Source organism: Mchenga conophoros, linkage group LG6 (assembly GCF_057382185.1).
Source record: "Mchenga conophoros isolate Kocher_MC1m ecotype Shallow Benthic linkage group LG6, M_conophoros_male_GT1.1, whole genome shotgun sequence".
Lineage (NCBI taxonomy): Eukaryota > Metazoa > Chordata > Actinopteri > Cichliformes > Cichlidae > Mchenga > Mchenga conophoros.
In genome coordinates this window covers 28384243-28409423 of record NC_140531.1, presented here as the reverse complement: position 1 = coordinate 28409423, position 25181 = coordinate 28384243, and the positions used below count along the sequence as shown (strand labels likewise).

General features: G+C 40.7%; 1 protein-coding gene across 2 annotated transcripts in view; it reads left to right on the top strand.

Moving 5' to 3' along the window:
• ntn1a (netrin 1a) overlaps positions 1 to 25181 on the top strand; it is a 57185-nt gene that overhangs the window by 8012 nt on the left and 23992 nt on the right. For both annotated transcript variants that reach the window (XM_085277249.1, XM_085277248.1), the window contains exon 3: positions 22047 to 22235. In XM_085277249.1, coding sequence (XP_085133375.1) covers positions 22047 to 22235 — 189 coding nt within the window. The remainder of the gene's footprint in view (positions 1 to 22046; positions 22236 to 25181) is intronic.

The following is a 25181-nucleotide window of genomic DNA, read 5'->3' as shown; positions in this document are numbered from 1 at the left end:
AGCGGCCCTTTTCGGAGCTGGAATTTTGGAGCTAGTTGTTGCTTGTCATGAGGCCTGTTCAAGAAGCAGTTCAATTTTGATGCTATTCCAGTTTTGTGCTGATAATAAACTCTGACAGCCCTTTGAAGACTGGAAATTAGCGTATATCAAAAAATGTCTGTGGTTAATGTACACATAGATTACGTGTGTGTATGCGAGTGTGTTTGCTCTGAGAGGAAAAATACAAGCGAGGCTGGCTTACTTTTTGGTTTGAAAGCAACGTGCTCAGCTGTCGGAAAAGACAAAAATCTGCTGTGAAATTTCACAGCCTGTGTATCTGTTGTGCAGTTCAGTGTCCTTTGGACAAAGCGAACCTTTCGGCGACTGTGGTTTTGTTTCATTGCTCTGGCTACAACGCATAATGCAACACAGACCCTGCTCACAGTGTGAGTCCCTTTTCTCAGCCAGCGCCTGTGTGCATGTGTGCGCGAGCGGGCCTCCGTGCACATGCTCGTACCAGAAATGGAACTTCAAGCTTGTTTTTGAGAAATCGCTGGTAGGAAGCCATATTGCATCTGAAAGAATGCCATATTGCGTTACTCCGTTGGCTTCTGGCCTGCGCTCACTTCCTCTTGTCACCCTTGCTGAAGCTTCAACTTACTGTGTACTGTAGCTTTTTTATTACAGCATTCAAACAGCCCAGAAACTCAGATTGTAGTCATCATTATAATCATCATCATGCTCTTGATTATGATCAGAAGGATCAGTGCTGCATACCTGTGGAAGAAAACATTGACCCCGTGTGTGTGAGTCTCTGTGTGTGTGTGTGTGGCATATTTAAAATGTTTCCATTCAATCTGTGCCAATACTCTCCTAGCAGCTGGTGATAATTGGTCTGGCCAACGAGATCTAAATGATCTTTTCCTCTTCTTTCTCCCTCAAACACAGTAATCAGGTGTATTCTCAAGGGAGAAATCTAGGCGCACTGCACATGCCCGCTAAAGACTTTCGGCTATCTTATTAATCCGGTTCAAACCGCAAGCATAAAGTAGGCTTTCCTTACAGCGATGACAGCTGTTTCGTTATTTTTATTGGAAGGCTTGGTTTTCGACAGCTCGGCGAGCTCAATCATGGCAGGTTGCCTTAGGTGCAAAAACTTAAATCCATTACAAATATACCAAAACAGTGTTCAAACATGACTTAGGTGGCTCCCAAACATCTGTACAAATTCTGCAACGCAAAAGACCAGAGGGACACAGGCTTTTCACACACAGCTGTACAGATATTCCTCAGATATTCCAGATGTTCCTCGTGTATGTATCCAATGACAGAGGGAAGACGCTCCTTTCAGTCATAATACCTGCCTGTTGTCTGCAAGCTGTTTTTTTTTTCTGCCTCTTTGTGTGTTTCAGTGTGTCTTTCATCTCTGTCAGAAGGCCTTGACATCATTTGGTGTATTTGTTTTTACTGTAGAGTGTGTGCCTGCATACATCTCTGTGTGTGTGTGTGTGTGTGTGTGTGTGTGTGTGTGTGTGTGTGAGAGAGAGAGAGAGACAGAGAGTGAGAAATGGAGACTGTGTCTGGATTTCTCTGTCAACTTCATTTTCTACCAGTCGGTGTTTATGCAAACAGTAATGCTCTCTAGGATGTGAGCAGCTATTCAGCGCCTGGGGAGGTGTCTCTTAATGAATTAATTGATGACTTGATGCTATAGTGAAAGTTCGACTTAGCAGAGGGAGGATCTCCATGTGCTGTGGTTTTGGCATAAATCGCAGCCTGAGTACATGTGTGTGTGTGAGAGAGAGAGAGTGTGTGGGAGAGAGAAACAAAGAGACGGATAAGGAGGGAGAGGGGTGGTGGAGTGTATGTGATGGAAAGCTTTGGTTTGAGAGGGTACCAAATGACTGGGGGTAATTAAAACCCACACCAGACAATATTAGTCTGCGTTCACACATTAGACACAAGACACTTCAATGCCTCACTCCTCAGCTCTATGAATCACAGCCTGCCTGTCTCCTACATATTTTAAGCACCCGCACTTACACCACAGAATAAGTGCTGTCACATAGACGTGACAGGCAGGACACTGTCTGCACCGTTCGGTGGGAAAGGTTCCCAGGATTCAGCTCTTTGCGACTATAAGTGGGAGGATGAAAAGTAACACTGTTACACTAATGCTTTATCCACAAAGGAATTATTTGGAAAATTCATATATTGTCTCAGATTCACAGCGTCCACTTAGACATTTAGTTATTTATTTAGCCTCCACTGTTGCTGTTTCATTTCTTTCAATACTCCACCAGTTTTGCAATTCCTTGCTCTAACAGCACGGCTGAAGTGAGACAGTGTAAATAATCAAACTCACTACGGATCTGAATGAGAACCCGAGGAAACTGCATTCTCGTACGGTAGTGTCTTCTCAATCACGTGGCTAGCCCAACATTTTACTTGAAGCTTGTGATGAAGACAATGACTTGTCAGTATAGTGTTTGAACAAATAACACATAACACAATACACAATGGGTCATATAACCATAAAGTTCAACAACTGGACTTTTTTATCCCAAATGAATGACACTGTGGTAGGTGTTAGGAAGAATGCAGATTTGAGCGATTTAAACTTTCTTCAGATGTTGATGCTATTATCTACATTATTACAGTCTACACTCAGTAGTTTGGTTTTGAGTGAGTGACTGCGAATGTAGTCTTGAGCCTTACCCTAACACAGAGCTAAAGACTGGGTCAAAGAAATTGCGTAATCTTACTGTTTTCTAACCATTCCTTCAGATTTCACAGTCACACTCTTCAGACCCAAGTGATACCAAAGTAATGGCAAGTCCCACCACTCAGCAGCAATCTTTCTAATGCCCTGAGATAGCTATTCATTCCACTACTCAGAGAGTTGCGTCAATACACCACAATTGGCTCGATGTGGAATACACATTGAGCCAAAGAAGATGATTGGCTTTTTAATAGAAGGGTGGGGCAGTGGGTCAGACAGCTACCATCTCTGGCATTGCAAAATGCACCCATAGAGTTCTATTCAGGACTCTTTGGTGCTCACTTAAGTGGTTATTAAAATCTGTTCAGCTTGTGTGCATAACACACAAAATATTCTATGCAGCTTTTTTCTTTCTTCTAAATATACAGTAGTACTGCTAAAACACGTTAAGTAACATTATGTAAGAATTCAGCAGGCTTCCCCTTTAAGCCCTTCAGTTTATGCACGAGTCATGATCACTCATTCATGCAGTCATCGGGTCTGTAACACACTGTAAGCACAATCCTGATTCATGGCCACTATAGACGGAGCAGAGCGGTCCCACTTGTTAACGTGGGTCATAAAGGGACCAGTAAACAGAGTAAGAAAACAGAGAAAGAGAGGGAGAGAGAGAGGGAGACTGGCACTGGAGGATTATTTTCAGTTAAAAAGCAGCGAGTGTGTGCGTATGTGAGATCTGATCCTCAGGCCGGGGCCAGTGGTGCTGTAGAGGATCAGAGCTGATGACCTCAGCACCTCTTTGAGGCAGCAACCTACTTGTGGCCATTTGTAGCCAAAGCAAATATATAACATGTGAAGAAAAAGAAAAAGGAAGCAAGAAGAACAGAAAGTGATTCTTAGTGAAGAAAATTCTTAAAACTCTCCTGCACTGCGCTCTGGGTCTTGCGGTGATTAGCTAATGTGAGGTAAAATCCTCACATGTTGCTTTCCTTCTTTTACTTCCAGGTAGGAGAAGCACTGACGCTGGTGCAGCATGTGTTGCTACATTACGCTACAATTACCCAGGTCTGTTCACACTTAAAAATGATAGCCTTGGCACAGTTTGTAACAGTTCCTCCAAATATTCTTGTAGCTGATAGGGCTGTGTCGGCATGAACAACAACAATAAAAAACAGATACTCTCTTATGTGTGTGTGTGTAAGAGAGAGAGAGAGAGAGAGACATAAAAGAGAAGCAGGCTTTTGTATATGCAGCAGCTCAGCATTTGATTCAAGGTGAAAGTCCTGGCAAAAACTGCCCTGGCAGCAGTCGCACAACTCGCCGACAGGACCACCTAGCATGAGCGTGAGCACATTGTGCTCTGAAGCAGAGGTCCTTAACACTCACAGCTATAGATGATTAATGGCTGGATGAAGTTACACCTCCACGGAGCAGTCAGTTGAGCAGATCAGAGCGCCCCCCGCTGTTGCTGAAGCACACTGTTGCAGTCATCTGAATGAACTGCAAACAGCTGGAATCATCCTCGGAGGAGTAAAGCCCCTGCTGTTGCGGTTTAATTATGCCGTAAACTTGGAGACTGTAGATGCAAAGTCTCAAAGCATTTTGTTCTGCACTTAACGTTTTAATGATATTAGATCGACAGAAGTTAATGTGTGGGCAAAAGAAAAAAATCCTTCCACTTGTCTTTTACAGATTCCTTCTTTCTCTTCGTTTTTCTCAAGCACGTGCAAACAAAAAATGGAGAAACCACCTGTGACAGATCAAGCGGACCTAACCCATTTAATTTTGCACCACACGTGCTCACGTGTCACCAGCAAAAAAAAAGATCCCTTCCCTTGGAATTTGTTGTGTATGTGTGTGTAAATGTGTGTGTGTGTAGTTGTTTTTGGATAGCTGACAGTAATTTGTCAGCGATGGTGACAAATGGTGGAGGCTGTGTATGTGTGTGTCTCTGTGTTTGTGTAACTAGCCAGCAGGGCACCAGGGGTTTGTAGCACCCAGTTTTCATACATGCCATTAAATTATTGTTGTGTTTGTTTGTATGGGACTAAAGTTGTCTATATAATGAATAGTTATAAATACAGCTAAAAGTCATACAATCCATTATCTTATTCACTGAAAAACTGGAGCCCCCCTGGCTCAAACTAAGTGGTAAATGAAGCTGAAGTTGCAGATTTATACAGTTGCATAAATTGGTGTCAGTCAGCAGAGGTCAGCACAAATTAAACAGATCTGAATAAGGTTGAGGAGAGAATACTGTTCAGGTCGTTTGTTCTCTTACATGGTAAAAAACGAAATACAGCTTTATAAAGTTTTATCCACTTACCTAAAGTTGATTGAGCAAATATCCAATCTGATACAGTAAGTTTATGGATACATTGTGAAATACACTGAAAATGTTGAGTAGGTAGAGCTGGATTTTAAAGCTTTGTACATTTTCCAAGGTAAGTGCGGCCAGTGCATGTGAGCACATGTTAGGTACCGAGACTGGGGAGCAGTGATGCGATGTGCCAAATCCCCCAAAAGCTGCCATCTTACCATGAATTTGGCAATCTGATCCAAGAAAGCGAAATAAACAATCTATTATAAATAAGTCAGAATCTCCAGCTTTTAAAGGGTAAAAATATCTGTTACGCACAACGATAAGAACATGATGGACACAACCACAAATAATTACAAGTAGGTGTTAGGCAAGTAAGGTGTTAGACTCCTGCATACACGGTCCTTGACACTATTAAGCGCAGCATTTTCAGTTTGTCTTTCAGGTTTTTGGACACAAAATCCCTATGAGGAAGTTAAATTGAAGATCTTTGAGAAAGAATTTTTTGGGGGGGGAAACACTCAAGTGTAAATTCTATATTTGTGTGCATGTGTTTGGCATGTGAAGCAGAATGCAGCCTTCTGGGAGGATGCTTGGGGAAAAGTTTGCGAGGTCATCTCAATTTGCCCGAGGTGATCCCAGGTTAATCCGTCACTCATTAGCTCTCACAGATAAGACAAAAGTGGGGTAAGGGGCTGCAAATCCATATGCTCTCTCACTCTCTTCCCTTTTTGTCTCTCCTCTTCATTTAGCTATTTTCAACAAGAACGAGCCCCTCTCTGTCCCTCATGGTCTTTAGTAAAAAGAAAAAAAGAAGAAACCGAGCACATGTAATAGAATAAAGCCATGGTCTTGCCTTCTTTACCTAAGACCTTTTCCTCCTTATTAAACCCTTGCCAGCCTCGGGGACAATACAGCCAATTAATGAAGGTTGGTGTCCAACTGAGTGCAGAAAGAACTGAAGCACTGGCCCCTGCTGATTGAGCTCCTCCTTATGGAGGTCCATTATGGAGTCGGAAGGGTGGTGGGGAAGAGGGGTGACCACAGTAAAAAAGTGATGGAGAGTGGGAACAAGGAAAAGAGAGCAGCTTAAAGACAGAAAGAGACTCGTGACTGAATATGTTAACAGTCGTTTTCATTTATACAGCTTCTACTGCTGCCGGGTCTTGGTTGAGAGCGTCGTCTCTAGTGGTAATGCTGAATGCATGTGTGGGTTGCAGGGGCTCCCCGGCAGCTGTGGGGACCCCCACGCCAGCTGAACAAGTCATCAGGTTCCTGCATGAGTCTCGTCACTGGTTTTAATAACAAAGGGACCCTCTCACTGGAGGACAAAGCAAACAAATGGGGCTAATTACGGGGGGCTGATAAGGAAATTATGAGGAAATTGAGTCATGAATGGTAATATTTTTGTTATGAGATGATCGTTCGTGGCAAAAATTAATTTCCAAAAGGGGCCCCTCTGTGTTTTTTTCTGAAGCCTGGACCTGGAACTGGATGACACATGAAGGAAAACTTGGCCTCTCTCTCGCTTTCTCTCTCTATCTCTTACTCACTAACCTCTGGAGACACAAAAAGATACTGAAATGATTATGCATCGGGTTTCTGTAGATATCCAGATGTCTACCTGATGATAAAAAGAACCCGGAGAATGGACCTGGCTTTCTTTTTTTACCCCTTCGCCCTCTCCTTGTTTTTTTTTTTGTCATATTTGTATATTTTTATTTCTCCCTGTATGGCAAGGACAGGTCATTGGCAGGGGATGAAAGCTGAAGTACTAGGGAGGGTCTGTAGTCTCTCAGGAAAGTCAAAAAGCTTGGGGTGAAGAAAAAGGTAGCTGGATAGAGGAAAAGAGCTTGGCCAGATGTAGCAGTGTGTCTGGGAGATGATGCAGACCTGTTCCTGTAAGCTGTGCTTAGTAATTTGTGGCTTTGTCACTGTTTTTTTCCTCACTAATCCCAATCAAATGTATGCTCCCAAAAAGGAAAATGAAATCGTACCTTAAAAGATACACACGCTTACTCAGTTTTTATTGAATATGCGAAGACCCTTCAGGGGCAAACAGGAATCAGTGTTTTGGGTCAGAAAATGATCTTTATTATCATCTTCCTTTCTGGAGTTGTATTTCGAGGCATTCAAAGCCAGGTGGGATCTTTAGTACATGAACTTCCTAATGTTCGGAGAGTGGACAACAAAAGGAAACCCTTATGTCTCCATCAAGAGGGGACATTATTCTGCCTGCTGTGCAATTTCATAAATCTATCAAAAATACTTGTTACTTTAAAACCTGTGGCTTTTGTTCTGTGACAGCCACAGTTTCATTATGTGTGAACACTGAGCGGCACGGCTTCCACTTTTAGAAAGAAAGAGAGTATTGGGTTTCTGTGCGGGATTTCCGTAGTGGTTGACGGGAAATGAAATTAACTCGGTGTCCTTAAAACAAACAAGGTCAATGAAAAATAAAGAGTGGAGAGATCACAAATAAAGATACAGAGAAAAAAGAAACACATGAGTTAGGTTTAAGGAAAAGAATAACGGGCTCGTGTTTAGGCTGCTGCCATGGCCGGTGACCTCATCGGAAATGACACCTCTCTTGCCAGCACAGGGGATTTTGTATTTTACACGGTCTCGGTCACAGTACAATAGGCAAGTTGTGAGCGTGTTGGTCGGCGAGATCGGGATGTCCGGCCATAATGATTTTACAAATGATGGTATCATCGACTTGATCTGTATGAAATGCCAACATACCAACGGAAGGATTTTTCACCATCGCTGCTGAAATGCTGTTGGGCTTCATAAATCAGCTGCAAGACGTTAAGACAAAAAAGCTGCACTGAGAGGTCAAACTATTTTCTGAAGCCATTTCCATTAGATTAAGTTTAAGTGGCCTATTTGATAATTATAGTCAATTTTCCTGGCCCACAATCATCTTGTAGCTGAGTCGCCCTCCTGCCAGTGCAAATATAAAAGAATATCAACAGTCTCAAAATCACAATGGGGTAATATTATTCTTGACATAAATTACACAAGCACTTACATTTCACTGGGGGTTATAGTGTTCTTTGGATTGAAATGTGGAGGGGAACAAAAGCCTTTTTTTCTCAGACCTTTATACTGAAAGTTTGTGATCCTCTTTTTTTAACCGTCTCCTCCTCCACTCAGACATTAGCTGTGTTTTGTAAATTTATTTAGCATGTACACATACTGTTAAAATTTTCTGTATTTGATTATATTGTAAATATAAGTCCATACCTTATATTTAGCATTGTATGGGAGGCATCATTCTGAGAATCGTCATTCAGAGTGCAAGAACGTTTAGCTGAACCAAAAGATGGCAGGAGTTCTGACTATTGCAGCTGCACAACATCATTTAACTTCCTTTAACCTTTCTTATTAGAGGGAGCATCAATAACTCCTCAATTTTAGAAAATACCGCTTACTTGTTGTTTGAGTTCCTCTCCGCTTAAATGAAAAAAGTGGCGCAATACTCAGTTTACTCCCTGTAAGTCATCTGTTTGCTTGCTCTGGCAAATGCCAGTTCCCCCCTTTCACTAATTACCTTCTACCAATGACTAAATTAAAATGAGGTTTTGGATTTTTACCTCCGACTCCACTTCCCAAATGTGTCCTTCCTGTCTGAGTCAGAAGTGCCACAACTGGTTATGGAAGATATGAAATGCTTCAGTTTTTGTTAGAAAACAATTTCCTGTTGGAAAAACTTAAAGAGCTTCGGTTCTAGCAGTGCAGTTAAACAAGTGGAAGTATGTAAATGTGTTTGTGTACAAGCACACGTTCATGCCTGCGTGCACAAGGGCCTGTTCCCCAGTTTTCTATGCCAGAGAAGTGCAGTAAATGTGGTTCTGGAAACAGTACAGTAAAAATATCTGTGTCCCATCAGTGTCAGAACCAATCGGCGTGGACCAAACCAGCTGACAAACTGCTTTAACGCAGAACCCATCTGCCATATCTGCCGAAGCGTGACTCACTACTAACGAACATCGCAGTAAAGTGGCAGTGTGCATCCGTAAAAAATGTTTTTTTACTTTACTGACAAAAAATGCACTCGTATCTATTTATGAACACAGTGCTATTGTCCAGTGTTGCTTAGATTGATCATTGTTTTTTGAGCTGGATATAAAATAAATCTGAATTTTAATGAATGCAATTATTTTAAAATGCACTGTCATAACAAAAAGATGTATAAATGCTAAAATGATCGGCAAATGAGCAAAGATTTGGTGATGAAAGGACAATAAAGTACAAAAAAATGTAGCAGTTTCTTAATTAAAAACATAATCCACAGGGATACAGTTAGCAGAGACACAGAAGTTAAGTATTATAACGTTTATTATAACCTTTTTTTAAGTTAAAAAAAATTACTTTTAATTCCTCAAACTTACCACAATACATATTATTCTTTTAGGTCTATTGTTTGCCGTTATTGCAAATAATAGCCTTTTATATAAGTTATATCATGTCATTCCTGTGGCTGTATACATTAACATAATTATAGAGGCTGAAACTGGACAGAGCACATTTTACTTGTTATAAAGATCCAGTCAGGGAGATGGAAAATCTGGAATGACTTTGAGCTGCAGTGGAAAATAATACTAAATCTGTTGGATTTGGATTCATAGCATCATATTCTTGAAGGTCCTCTATTGTTATGACTCACAATAGCAGAGTTTCAAATTGAGATCTGAATTCTTTTCTGACACAAGTGATGCATATGCATGCACACGCACTTGACACATTGTGATCCATTTGATTCTCTTCTTCTCTTCTAATAATTCAAAACTATTTGGCCTCCTTGCTTGCCTGCATTTACTGTAACTGTTCATGCACTCACATAGTTTCAGAAGGCAATCATATTCATATTAAGCACACAATTAAAATGTGTTCTGTACTAATAAGTCTGAAAGATTGTAGGGGATTGTATTCTGCTACAAAATTGCAGATCGTTGCTAATGACTGTTCATTTATCATATCCTCCAGCATGTAGGTAGCTTTGAAGTTGAGTTTGTCAGTCACCAGTGTTCCCCGTCCATCACAGACTCGCACAAGCTGCAGATTGTTAGTCATGCTTCTCCAGGCCCGATAATAGGCACAGGTCATCTTATTCACATTGCTTCTCTATCATTTATCCAGTTTTTCTGCCACAGGCTAGAAAAATCTGTTTCTTTATGAGATCACCTCTCCACATTCAGCTCTGCTTTCTTCTGTTTCTTCCAAGAAAAACACCTGAGCTGGGGTAAAAGTAATGCTTGTTGCTGGCTTCACAGTCCATTTGTGACCCACAGTCGACCAAGCAAAGTATATGGCTGAAGTGAAGCCAGGCAGCTACAGCGACAAATTATTTTCCACCGGCACATTGATGGGTTAAAGAATTAGAACGACGTTGAGGAATTCAGGTTAAAGTTCAAATCGTGTCATTTTGAAGATGGATGAGAGCTGAGGACAATAAATGTGTCACAGAAGTGAAGGAGCTGGCTTTCCGTGACTATCCCACTCATTCCCTCCTCCGGAGAGGAGACTGTGCTTTAGTTGATGGCAAGAAATCAAAAATGTACAGTGTGTGTATGCAAACACAGAAATGCTCAGGAAAAATCTTCAGGTACACTTCTTTCATCAACCTGTCTGCATGCTGCTGCCCACCTTCAAGCCTAGGTGTAATAAAAACTGGCCATACTTACAGAGATGATTAGTAGCCCTAACTTCTGATTTGCTTTTGCTAAGGCTGTTTCTATTATTAGAAATTAGAAACTTTGACAGGCTCAAGATTACTGCTTAGCTTATATACTGTATGCAAACAATCACAACCTGCTCGAAATGCACCGACCCATGTCTTTGCAAATTTGTAACTCTCTTGTACATAGATAGACAGTTTGAATTCTACTGTAACTGCAGATTGTTAAATATACTGCTATTTCCCATAGCAGTTTGTCAGTGAAATTATTCTTCAGGTTTTAGCCAGCCAGCTTATGTGTATGTGGTGTCCTTTTCCACTGCAACTAAAATATGTTAGTTAACAAGACAGCTTGGAGAAGTCCTGCAAAATGTTTAAAAAAAAAAACTACTACTGCAAACTGCAAAAGCAGGTTATGAAATTGCTAAGACAATTTTCTTTCATACTCCAACCTGGTCTTTAGCCGAAACCTGCCCCCTGACAGTGCTATGTGTTAGTAACTGACAGGTTTTAAAAGAGGTCAGACAGCCAAGCAGCGGAGCTCCAATTTATTCTGAGGTTCAACAGGAGGGACAAACACAAAGGGATGAGAGGAATGGGGAACAGGAGGCAACGGTGTTTTACTTTAAGATTTATTTCTTTTACATTCCATCTCTCCACTCCTCTACTCCCTTTCTGTTACTAGAGCACTAGAGGATTTCCTCTCCTCTCCATCTCCTCTGTTTGACCACTGAACTAAAGTCATTTTCATGGCTTATAAATTTTATAGAGAAATTTGTCACTAATGACATCTGCAGCAGAGAATGCCTGGTTTTCCCCACGGGAAAGGGAAGCAAGGTGAGGAGGGGAGATTGCACAGTTCAAGTGGTAGCCTAGTAATGCTGACTTCGCAAAGGAATGCGTGTGTGTGTGTGTGTGTGTTGTGTGTGTGTGTAGGTGAAAGTTTGCCCCCCTGCTTAGTATGGTCATGCCACTGCAATTGCTAATTAGCATATAATAAATAGTTGAGCAGAGCTTCCATTTAGCGTTGATTTCCATTTCTATGCAAATATTAAAGCAAAAATGTCCATTTTGGCTTAAATTTACCAAATAAACACTTGCTCCTAAGTCAGGGAGAATGACAGGTCCTTAAAGTGCTCGTGTAAAATCTCCAGACAGCTGTAGAGTGGACCTTCTGGTGATATTTTTGCCAACTGTTGCTTCCAAAGTCAATAATGAACTTTTAGTGTCAACAAAGGATGACGTTAAAAAGGCAGAAGGATCCAGGAAACCACTTGTATCAATAATTCCCATCATATTTTTAAATGTTTACCCAGCAGAAAGAAATCTAAATCTAGCTTATCCCTACCCCAGCACTCATCCACTTACCCTTAAGCAAGGCGGAGCCGGTGCAAAATGGGAGTGCCTTCCAAATGAAGGTAGTGAACGTCACCCTGGGGCTCTGCTTCACATGCTGTAAATAAAAAATGCATTTAAAGGGGGAAAAAAGTAACCGAATAAGAAAGAAAGAGAAAGAGTGGGGACAGTGGAACAAACGCTCTCTGTGTTTTCGGCCTAAAGAGCCAAACCAGCTTATATAATCTGCAAAGCATCTAACTTCAAACACCATTTATTTTACTCATCTAACAGTCACCAATCAATGTTGGCCAAATGTATTGTGTTATAAGATGATGGGTTTAAAATCTTTAGTTGACATTGTTGGAAGACAAAGATGACTTTAATTGCAGAGGTTGTGGGATTAGTATGAATCACAGCTATGGAGGAGCGTGAGTTAGCCTTGTGTAAACTCTGTCTTATTGTCTAACACTGACAGCACCAGCCCATCCCCGTCAGCCTCAGGGCCAGCAACGCACAAGACGACCTGCCAGGAGTTATATGAACCCAAAACACTATGGATCTGCTAGTCCCATAGAAACCAAACTCACTAAGTAAACAGACTGGAGGTGATGTTTGACATGAGCAGGGAGAGCCTTTGTTTTGGGAAGATTGGAGATCTGTCTCGCCTGTTTCCTATGCCTTAGTGGAGTTTGTAGACGTGTGATGCTTCTAGCAAAGGAGACAGGGCTGGGTAATGGCTGGATGTAAAACAACAGAGAGCAAGACTGTGGAGAAAGGTTATTATGCTTGGCTTTGACAGCCAGGTGACAAGGAGCTGTACTATGGTTTCAAACCATTGCACAACTGATTTACAGCTAATACTTGAGAAGGAGCTAAGTCTCAAACAGTTCACACTGTGATTATCAGATCAGACAGTGACGGCGGAAAGAAACATCAGGCACTTGTTTCAATAATCCACGCTTACTTTGTAAGGGAAACATTGCTTCATCAGTCAAACACAATACATTTATACACTATTCCCACTCATGGCCTTTCAATAAAAACTCAACAGCTCTCTTAAGTGAGCCCAGCGATTTTGGTCTTCCTGATACAGGAACTGTAAATCCAGTTAGTTCCAATCATCATCACACTCAGGAGAAATCTTTTGCTATCGTGCCACTACATCCGTTCACACATGGGGCTCCTGAATATAGAGGTCATATGGCTCTGCCAATGTTATCAGTTCAGGTTCCTTAAAGACTTAATGTCTACAAGAAACATACAGAACACATTCACTGTTTAAGCTATCTAAGCAACAGTTCGGTACTGTTGGACTATATTGTGATATCACACAGCAGATTGTTGTCTGGACTCAGCCAAAGTTTATGTAGATACTGCTTTCAGCATTGCATTACTCCTAAAGCTGTCAGCCCCTTATGCTATTAAGACAGCTGCTCTTAGTGGGTATTGTTCAGCTGGGAGCTATGGAGACCTGACAGGGCCCAAGAATCTTTATTCATCCTAAAAGGCCTTTCACCACTATAGCGCTGAATAGGACCTGCCAATGTCATCCTCCACCCATGGCATTTTTATGGCATAGCTGACATATACACAACGCACTCTCGTCAGCCCCTCTGTGGCTCAACCCAGGGTCCTTTTATTCCCGCACTGTATATCAGCTGTTGTTTTCCCATAGACACAAACTGAAGGAGATCTTTTCCAGACAACGCCACTTTATCTGGGAATTACGCAAACACTCACTTGGAGACACACATTTTACCGGCGATGGACGCAAAAATAAAGACAGACTGGAAGAGAGAATCTCTCTCATGGAAGCGTGCGCGCTTACACTTGCGCATGCACGCATACCTTCTCACACACGCTTTCTGCTCCACGCACACCGCTCAGACAAAAGATCCTTGATTACTCAGCAAATGGATGCACCACTGATCACAGGGTAGCCCTTTTACAAACTGGTCTATTATGCAGTCTCAGCGTGGGGTGGAAGTGTTGCAGGGGCCTGAGGCAGTGTGGCTTTGGAGGGTGAAAAGCTGTGTGTGTGTGTGTACGTGTGTGTGTGTTGATGTGAAAGTGCGTGCACACCCATCGAGGCTGAGAAGTGCTCCCATGCTGCGCTGCCTAACGAGAGGGCAGGTCAGCCATTAAATGGGCACTAATGCGGGAAATTGGAGGCCATTAGGCCTTTCTTTGTTGTTGTGGTTCTGTGTGGCTAGTTAGACTCTTGAAAAAGGAAAGGCCTTATTAGCCTCCCCATGCAGACAGCGAGTGAATATATGGGCCATTTAGCTCAGCATGCAGCGGGCTGGCCTAGCGCTGCTGTACGCTGCTATAGAGCGTAAGGCCACGTGTACACAAATGAAATGAAATGCATTTAAAATTGTGGGGATTTTTTTTTCAGTTGCATTTGTTTCATTTGTATTTTGTATTTAAACATCAGTAGAAAGAAATATGTTCTGTAACTGTTTTCTCTTCAGTGCAAACATAACTGACTTGAGTATTCGTCCACTTTGACGTAAGTTTAAAGTAAAGCCACAGTTTTAAGACAATTTAAAAAGAAAAATCAGTGATAGTGCCATGTCTGTGTTTTATTTTTGTTCCTTTTTCTTTAAAAAAAAAAATACAACAGGTAATAAGCTTTATTTGTGATACAGAGTGCAGAGGGGAACTTAACAGGAGAGAACGTAGTTACTGGAATTATTAAAGTATACAACATACAAAATATCAGACACGATGGTTTGTAACTACATTTCTATTAAAGAAGTCTGTTTAATAAAATAAGCCCAAGTTTACCATTAAAGTCAAGAAAATAAAAACTTTATCTTCTTATATTATATTTCTATAACTGACTTTTAATAATATAAATAATAAATAATAATAATAAACTTTATTTATGAAGCACACTTAAAAACCAAGGGTATGCCAAGGTGCTTAACAAGTAACATAGAGAATAGAAGGACGATAATAGAAATAGGACCAAAGCAAGTACTAGGTATGCAAGCAGGTAGCTGTCACTGATACATAGGAAAGCAACAGGTACAGAGCAAACAAGAAATTAAATGAGCATAAAAGTGCATAATATAAAATCATAAAAGAAATATTAACTAGAGGGAAAGGCAAGATTGAATAAGTGGGTTTTTAGTCGTGATTTGAACAGTGCAATGGAGTCAGATGCATGGAGGTCGAGAGGAAGGGTATTCCACAGTACTGGGGCAGCCAGAGCAAACGCACGGTCATCCCGGGACTTCAGCCGAGATCTGGGTTGGGTCAGAAGTAGTTGAGTGGCAGATCTAAGTGTTCTAGCAGGAGTATGTGGTTTGAGAAGTTCACTAAGATAACTTGGCGCTAATTTATTAATAGTTTTGAATGTAAGGAGTAATATTTTAAATTGAATACGGTACTTTATGGGCAGCCAATGCAAGCTAGCTAGAACAGGAGTAATGGGGCAAAATTTCCTGGTACCAGTCAAGAGGCGGGCTGCTGCATTTTGGACTGTTTGCAGTCTAAGAAGAAGAGAAGAGGGAAGACCGTAGTACAAAGAGTTACAGTAATCCAACCTGGAGGTCACAAAAGCGTGAATAAGCTTCTCCAGGTCCTCATGCGGAACATAATGCCTAGCCTTAGAGATAAGGTGCAGTTGGTGGAAGCTAGATCTCACTACAGCAGACACTTGCTTATCGAGTTTGAGCGAGCTATCCAGCAGTACACCCAAGTTACTGACATAGTCACAAGAAAAGCTAGCAAAGGAACCCAGGGCAGCACAGAGTTGGGCACGAGGGATTTTACTGTTGAACATCACAATCTCAGTCTCTTTAAAACAAGAGAATTACTCAGGAACCATTCTTTGACCTCCCGCGTGCATTCTTGAAAGTAGTGCAGGGACACAGCAAGGTCGTCAGTAAGTTCAAAATAGATCTGTACGTCATCGGGGTAACAGTGGAAGGCGATATTGTATTTTTCAAAAATTACACCTAGATCTGGGAGGAGAGCTGGATAGAGAACTGTATAGTTTTACTCTTTTTGGTAGTATTTACCTCAATCTACTGTAAATCCATAGCTTAATCCTGACCTTCACTCCACTGCTAATAGCATCATGAGGGACTCAAACGTGCCAGTTCTCACAGCTCTTTCAGCTAAGCTACATTTTATCACACAGCGACAGAACTGGTATCATGCTCTCCGTACTCGCGCCCTGAGTTGCAAAATTTACACTAAAAAACATTAAAACTAAAAACCATATATGTTAAATGATGGAATAAAGAAAGGACAGATAAATAAACAGGTTGACTGAAAAGGGGTCTGACAAGAAGGTTACGGCTGCTTGACAGCAAATGGAATCTGTCCACTGGAAATCAGCCCACGCTGCATTTTTAATCTGCCTTTGATAAAACTGCAGGACTGATGAATATTCTGTATGACCTGATCTCAATTAGTCAAGTCTCCTCAAGTTAAGCCTGCAAGTAGCAGCAGCGACAGCAGCACACTGATCTCTTCCCATCCCTCTGTCCGCCTTATTTTTTCTTTTCTCAGGCACTTTCTTTCACTTCTCATCTATATATATTTTTTCCTTTTTGAAAAAAATTCTTTCACCCTTAGTACATGCAGTGTATGAGGCAAAGTGCTTGTTAAAAATACTGAAACTGGGCCTCCTTTGGGGACGGCAGAGATCCAGAGTTTAGTTAGGGGTTATTAGAGACACAGTGAAGAGGGCCAGAGGGCTCACAGGGGGCTAAAGTGCTGCGGCTAATTGGCTGCAATAAAGGAATTAAATTAGCCTGATATAATCTCTGCAGCGGGCGCCTCACTCTCCCATCCATAACTTCTTCCCACTCGCCTGCACGAACGCTCCATCACCCTAGTTCCATGGCATTCCCAGGGTGCTTCACACCATACATGAACATCAAACAGGTCCACACACACAAAACCATCAACTCCGTCACACATTGCACCCTTCCTTTTCATTATTAGTGCTTCCTCTCATTTAGAGAGGAGATTCTTTCTGATTTTTTTCCCAACACCTCACCCTGTAGAGATTTGCAACTCCGTGTTGCAGTGAGAAGTGTTTTGGATCATTTTCTATTTGTCATAATGGACTTTTTATCCCAGTTTTAAAACCTCAATATGAAACATAGTTGATTTCTCTTCTCTTCAGAATAGATGAAAGAATAGAATTTTCTGGTAATTTCAGAAAGAAAACCAGAAGAAAACGACAGACTTCTCATGCGTACAAGAACATAATTTACAGGTTAATACCAATATGTGTAGAAACATGTGTTTATTTTTTCAAAAAAAACCTAACCCTATTGTGGCATCATCTAAAATAATAAATATTCTTTATGGCATGATTGTTTCTGTATCCAAAGAGAACTTCAAACGCTGAGTTTAGTATGTCTGTCATCTTGGTGCCTTAAAACGCTCTCATTTAATTCTGTTTTTATTTAGTAATTCTTGCCTTTACCGTGCCCGTGCCTGGATCAACAGGCACAAGATAAAAGTGAGAACTGATGTAATGCATAGAAAACTAAATAAACACTTGAACCAGATACTGAAAACAGGATACAATTAAAGTGATTGTGTGGAAACATCTTTATAAGCTTACATGTAACCAGCAGTATTTGTAGTACGTGTTGGCTGCAGATTAAATGTAAATATTTCTGTGACTGCACATCACACATTGTTTTGTTAAACACTTATTATAGTGGGTTTTTTTTAAAGTGAAATTCTTTCATTGTTTTGGGAGAAACAGCGGCTGTCGGTGGATCAGCGATGGGTGATTCACTCTTCATAGGAAAATTCCACCATCAGGAAATTTTCATTTGTCTCCACACAAACACGGGTGGTGCTAGAGTTACCTGTCACTAACCTAATGCCTTTAAATCACACTTTGTTGCAGCAATACAAACCAGGATTCAATTCAGCTGCAAAACAATTGTGACGTCCGTGCTGAAATCCCAGACGCCGCAGCATAATAGCAGCATTGTTTTTCTTTTGACATATTTCTATAAGCACAAGGATGCCAAGTGTCATCCTTCAGCTTACAGTAACATTTTTGCGGCTGCTGTCTGTTAACAGTCAGTACAGCCATACGCATGCCTGAGCTCATTCACCTCCACTTACTTAAACTACATTTACTCAAATATACATGTAATATTTACATGTAATATTTACATGTAAACGACGAATATTTCCCATTCAATTATTATCTCTACTCTGCTGCAGTTTAGAGTTGTATTATTCTTTTAACTCTACTACATCTTTGATGGTTTTGCAGTTATGTTACAAATTAAGCAACATATTATTTAATACACGGAACCATATCTGATATAGCTCTGCCCGCTGCCCCAGTAAATCCCGTATTCATTAATGCATCTCTAAGCAAATTTAAGGGTAAATGCTTTCTGCCATAATAACCTGACCTCCACATTAAGACATATTGTATTTCTCAAAAAGAAAAAAAGCAGTACTTATACATACTAACATACTATATACTAACTTATTTTACATCTTATTATCCTTTAGTCCATCAAAAACATATTACGGCTAAATACGGATATCCAGGTAGAATAGCATTGATTATATTAAACTAGGACACCATGTGGCTGTATTTGATTTCGGTGACATACGTGACAAGCAGTGACCCTGCCAAGCTTTTGTAGCTTGTGTGTTATAAGGGTGAAGGAGCAGGCAAACACTGTGGATCCAGAAATAGCATGGTTCTATATATGTGTATGTTTTAAGTTTGCGAGAGAAAATCGTGCATTACATGCTGCCATCATAGAGATTAATGCACACTACGGTGCAGGGCTTGTAGCACGTTATTTGAGGTCCTTAATATTTTCAGTGATAAGTTTTTGTGAACTTTAGGCTTTCTTTCCTTAAACGTTTTCACACCAAAGTCAAAGAGAGAGTATAAAGGTCAGTATTTTTCCGTTCTGTCTTAGGGGTGGGTTAGAAGTTAATCTGATTACTTTTGGGTCATCCATAGGATTAAAAGTAAACTGTTCATGTGTGGACTCCCCTTGGTGTTTGTTTGAGAGTGGGGCAAAGAATAGCAGACCTCCGGCTGCTCCCCTGCTTGCATGCGGTGGTGTTGGGTTTTGCTTTGCTGAATTTGTTTAGGGTAAGAATTGGGTGAGAGAAGGAGCGAGTAGGCTGGAATAATTTTAGACCAGTGGGAATGATGGCCATATATAGATATCTATATATATGTGATGTGTGGATGGGACATTAGAAATCTATATAAATATTGTTCAAAAAAGTATAATCAGTGTTTCCTTTTCACAGTTTTCTTAGTCGCTTATTCTTCCTAATGTGTCTTTACAGTTGTGGTAATGAGCAGCCGGCAGCTTTAGTCAATTTGGAGTAAAAGTGGCAGAAATCACTTGCTTGAGTGTCTCTTTACAACAAATCATTGCTGTGACCAACATTGCTCAATTACCAGGCTTATCGTGAGTATGATGAGCTTAACCTCAACCTCCAGCTCTGTTGCTTGAAATTTCCCTCTAATTAGCAGCAGGAAGGCTGTCTAAGTACTTCTATGAGACTGAGGTCAGTTGATGGAGGCTGGGAACCACTCAGAGAAACTAATTAGCCAACTTTCCAAAACACACACAGACAGTGGAAGTGCAGGAAACAGCAGCATCGAATAAACAAATCAATTTTCTGCTAAATTCTACAGTTGAAGGTTAAAAGTTTGTAAGAGATGCAACAATTAAATGCAGCATTTTGTCATTTCAAATAGTCATGGCTCACTCTACGGGAGGTGTTGAAAGGCTGTAGGTAAGCTTAGCTTCATCCAGCTAAATCTGTTACACTTGTTTAAAAGGTATCACTTCACACTTCTTTTTACTGCTCACCTGGGGGCGGTTACAGGCGACTACAGACTTGCTATCCAGACTGAAGCAATTAGCTTGATTGAAAACAGACCAAATTTGTTCTATAAGGTAAAAGTAGTATTTACTAACACTGCTTATTAAAAAGAACAAAACAATACAATTTTTTATTTGTGTTAGATATTGTCCAAATCACTACTAGAGGCATAAAATTGGCTTTTTTCCTGTGTGTATAAAAACTCTGATGGCTAAATAACAGACATAACTTTGCAGGACTCCTGATAAACTCATGCCAGGCAGCAATTTTTAGCTTGTCTATGCTTTAATTTGAACAAAGCCTTGTTGATATAATTTTGAAAACAGTAAGTGCAGATCAACCACTTTTTCTAAGTTGAGGGTCATTGAAGAAGCGATGTGAACATGCTTACATCAGTCCCAGAGAGTATGAAGGTTTAGATGGGCATTCATCTGAGATAATCTCTTATGAAGTATGCTCTCTGGTACAAAATTGAAAATTCTCTGGGGGGGGCTGTGTTCAGAAAGGGTGTGAAACTATTTTTGTAGTGTAACAAAAGCATGTCTGCAGGTCAGAGGCTGCACACTGCTCCTCCACTAGTTTCCCCCCTCTCTGTGGTGATCTCTTTTACCTTCAGGCATGCTCAGAGATAGCTTTCACCAACTATGGCTTGACGCTGGAGACACTAAAAAGACTGAGCCTACCCCCTGGCATTCAGAGTCTGGATTGATTGGCTCAAGGATTTCAACACAGAGATCATTTGAGAGATTTCAAAAAAAGCCTATAATCTAATCCATTGTGTATTTATATGTTGTAGCTAACAAAACATTTTGTCATAAAAGGTCTTTGAATGGATGCTTTATGCATTTTTATCTCTCAACACGTTTTCATCACAACATTTCAGCATAGACACCCAGTACTGGGTTGGTTCTAGCTGTGGACGAGAATCAAGACATGAACAGGTGTAAATCAAGCTCAAGACAATAATAAAACATTATGTCTGGGACACAAATATAGTTCTCAATAAGATAAGTAAGACTGGAGAACTCTGGAGCAAAGACTACTGAAACAGAGTTAAGAAAATATCTTTAATTGCTATTGAATGTCTTGGAAATATTACCATCTTCTAGTATTGTGATAATTCTTCTTCTTTTTTTTTTTTAGATTACTTTTAAAATGGGATCAATCTGAGTAAGTCTTATGACAAAAATGATAAAGCAGGGATGGTCAACAAGCAAAAAAAAGCATGACTAATTAAACCGCTGCCATCCTGGAAGCAAAGCCACCAATAGTCACTACTGATAAGACACTAAGATATGTATGTGTGTGTTTTAGATATTGTAATTAGGTCCTTGGAGTGGAGAGAAGTCTCAGAGGTCCCAGATATGTTCAGAAAAAAAATAAAAATTCAGAGATGTACACGCACTGAGCATACCAGTGAGAAATCTGGTTGAGGGAAGCCGAGGGAAGTAAGCCCTCAGCCTTCCTCCGTTATGACAGGTAGATGATAGAGCGAGCTGTCAGTGCCGAAACACGCGGATGGATGAATCAACTGTGGGACATAGTTGGATCCAGATAACCCCCTTTAGGTACACACACACTGTACCGTGTAGAACCGCACACAGTCGTGCCACAAACTGTATCAGAAGTGCTGCAGTTAATAATGCATGAATGTGTCTGTGGTGGAGGAGGACTGGTGTCTCGGACGGCCGGCCCTAATGAAGTTGGGCATGTCTGCCTCACTCTGCTGCCAGAAAGTCATGAATAAACATTAGCCGGCTAATTAAACTCAGCACTGGCAACTGTACTCATCAGTAAACAAGAGGCAGAGAGGGGTCTCGCACATACTTGCAGGGGATTTGCATGTAATAGAGAAATGGTAATACAAGCCTTTCACTTTCTAACTAGTACAGTATGGACTCTGGAGAGGACCTTTAGCAAAGGAAAAAAGCTGTGCAGAATATTTGATCAAGTGAGGCAGACTAACCCTGATCCTGACAAATAGATTAAAAAAACATTCTTAATACACAAAATATACTGACACATTAATAATAATGAAAATGGAAACTGTGCATTAGATATGATGTATTGATGTGTTCAGTAAAACATCTAATTGCATTAATTTAAACTGTTTGCATTCTGTTGTGTTTCCCCCACAGCCTGCAACTGCAACCTTCACGCCCGAAGGTGTCGTTTCAACATGGAGCTCTACAAACTGTCGGGGAGGAAGAGCGGAGGAGTCTGCCTCAACTGTCGCCACAACACGGCAGGTCGCCACTGCCACTATTGCAAGGAGGGCTACTACAGAGACCTGTCGAAGCCCATCTCACACAGAAAAGCCTGCAAAGGTACAGGGCTCTGTTTGTCTTCTCTTTTGTAAGTGACCGGGGCTCGGATTGATCCATTTCACTCAAGAGTCCCTCGGCTTTCATACGGCGTATACTGAACATACAAGCCAATGTTAACATTATGATGTGCGCTGCTTTTTTCAAGAGTGGATTTTATATAAAGGCAGGAACAAGAGGATTTGTGGTCTTCACATTCCTAAGCCTGTCTCACCCTCATCTTCCTCTGTCAGCGAAGATGAGTTGGGGGTCTTTTGGGATTGTGGAGGTCGCGACGGTGGTGGTGGTATGGGCGGGTCGGGCTGGGTGTTCCCTCGTCGACGCTGAGTTATTTGGCTTAGTTGGCGCTGGGGTGAGGGGATGACAGGACAAGAAAAACAAACAGAGCTGAGGTGTGAAGTGATCCTCGGTGCGAGTCAAAGACTAATGAGAACCCAGGGAGGCTGGTTCAAGGGCTGCAAAACGAATTGAAAAGAGAGCAGGAAACAAAGCAAAAAAGTCAAGACCAGAAGGATGGCAGGAGAATGAAAGATGGGAGGGAGGGAGGACTGATGGGTTAGAAGAAGAGGACGAGAGGAAGGGGACACACCCCTACGCAGGTGTGCTCACTACTCACTGCTGGATGAATCGCATGCCATTGGCCCTCACCGTAGCTAATAAGGGTCAAAGACAGAGAGGTGGTGGAGGCGGAGAAAGAAGTGACGGTGACTGAAAAGAGAGAGAGTATGTTTTCTCACTTCTGCTATAGCTGCAGGGAAAGATAACAGGAACTGAATCCCTGTGCAAACAGGCCCAGAGACACCTCAGATTTACTCTGTATGGATAAAGCATCTACACTGATGCAAGCATACCTGTTGGAGGGTTTCAGAGCACTCTAAAAGCGAGCGAAGACTGCAGACAGTTTGAGCCAGAGTTTTCTTATATCATTCAACAGGAATTTAAAAAAAGTAACCACCCATTTGTTAGTTTAAGAGGGAGCATGTCTATAAAGCATCAAACATCTTTAAAAAACATGTTTAGATGAAACAATGGCGTGTTAAGTTGTGTTGTAGTCAGCTGCACACATTACGAACGCAAACGACACCACTGATGAAAGATATTTGTCCTCAGCGTCTGCTCGTTTCTCCGTATTGACCATAAAACCTTGGAGAACGTGCACTTTTCCGTGTTGACATGCTTCATGCTGCTGCAACGAAAACATTTACTGACCTAATGCAAAAGAACGTCACAGATGTTTCACTCAGTCACATTAAATTCCTGTCATTCAGCAACCGCATCGAGCACATTTTCTTCCCCGCGCAAAGACAAATTAATAACAAAGAGCTCTAGAAATGTTGGAAGTAATTCCCCGCCTCGAGTCACTCGTGACCAATATTCCTCAAGTGATTTTAACACCTTCCATGGCTTCGGGCCCATTCTCCAGTCGGCCAGGAATGCAAACACGCATTCATCACGACAGGACGTTTTGTGTCGTTTAACCCCAATCTACTGCTGTGTCTACCAGGCTGGCTTATTCGGGAGATTTCACCTCTTTTTTTGTTGATTTTACATCTCTTCTCGTGTGTCTAAGACTTGATTCTTTCAGCATCTCATAACTCACATTCATTGGTGCTAGTTCCTCACACTGGAAAACTAGTTTCCTCGTGGTCCTGCTGTGCAAATATAAAATGTAAACCCACTCTTATAATTTATAGTAGAGGCAGCATTAGCTACAGATAGTAGTGCGATCTTTCCTATTTTACCATATTTGCTAAAACCATAAACTATATCAATGTTTCATATGATTACAGATAACTTTTATTACTTTTTAATTTCTTGCACTGGTGATTTCTCCGTGTGCTCAGGTGCCGCTTATATGAGAAATTATATGTGTTTGGCTGGAAAAAAAAGGATAAAACACGAAAATGATGTTGTAGTTACCATCCTGGTAAAGTTAAAGCAATATGAGTATTAAAAAAACAAATCCCCAGTTAATGTCACAATAAAAGGTTGGGTTATTTTATTTTATTTTTTTTACCATCAATAGCAAGCGCTTTAGCTGAAAGAGAAAAAAATAATCTGTTTTCACTGATGTGGAAATGTGTTCTCATACAATGATGACTAATTTGATGTTGCGAAACTTTGGATAAATGAGTCATGAAGTTAAGTCAAAACAGCGAGTCAAAAGCTGTGAAAAATGCACGTAGTGTGGACCTCTGACATCTGGAGTAAAGTGATGTATAGCATGTGCATCTGGGTATGTGGGGCTGGCTCTGCATTCTGTAGCCGAGTAAAGCTTTCCTGATAACTAGTGATTCGGATTCAGAGAAACTCTGCTCCCCCCATCTTCACCTGTGTCTTCTGCTTCTATAGACTCTGTGCACCTTCTCTTCCTGTTTAACTGTACATTAGAAACCCTTTTATATTTAAATTCTATATTAAATAAATGAATGAACTGACTAAATCAGTTCTAATAACAGAAGATGAAATGTGAGACGCTGTTCTCAGTTTGTCAAAAGAATTTCCTGCTTTTGTCAGTTTGATTTTATTGCATGACCTCAATTCCAAAAGAGTTTGAATACTTTGTAAAATATAATATTAGAATGCAGTGACTTGTTAAAGTCTTTAACCCTGGCAAACTTTGTCTATTTAAGATCCTCTTTTATACCCAGTCATGTTACCAACCAGTTAACCTAATTAGAAATGTCCTTCCATCTGTTTCTTCCTAAAAAAAAACAACAACAACATTTTACTTTTATTCCCAGTCCCAACTTTTCGAGATGTATTGTTACCATTAAATTCAAAATGAGTCAATATTTTTCATGAAAAAGTAAAATGTCTCAATTTTAGGTCAAAACATTCTGTTGTTGTTGTTGTTGTTGTTTTTTTTTTTTTTTTTAATTTACATTTTACACAGCATCCCAACATTTTTGGACTTGGATTTGTAATTGAATATCTTTGTATTTTGAA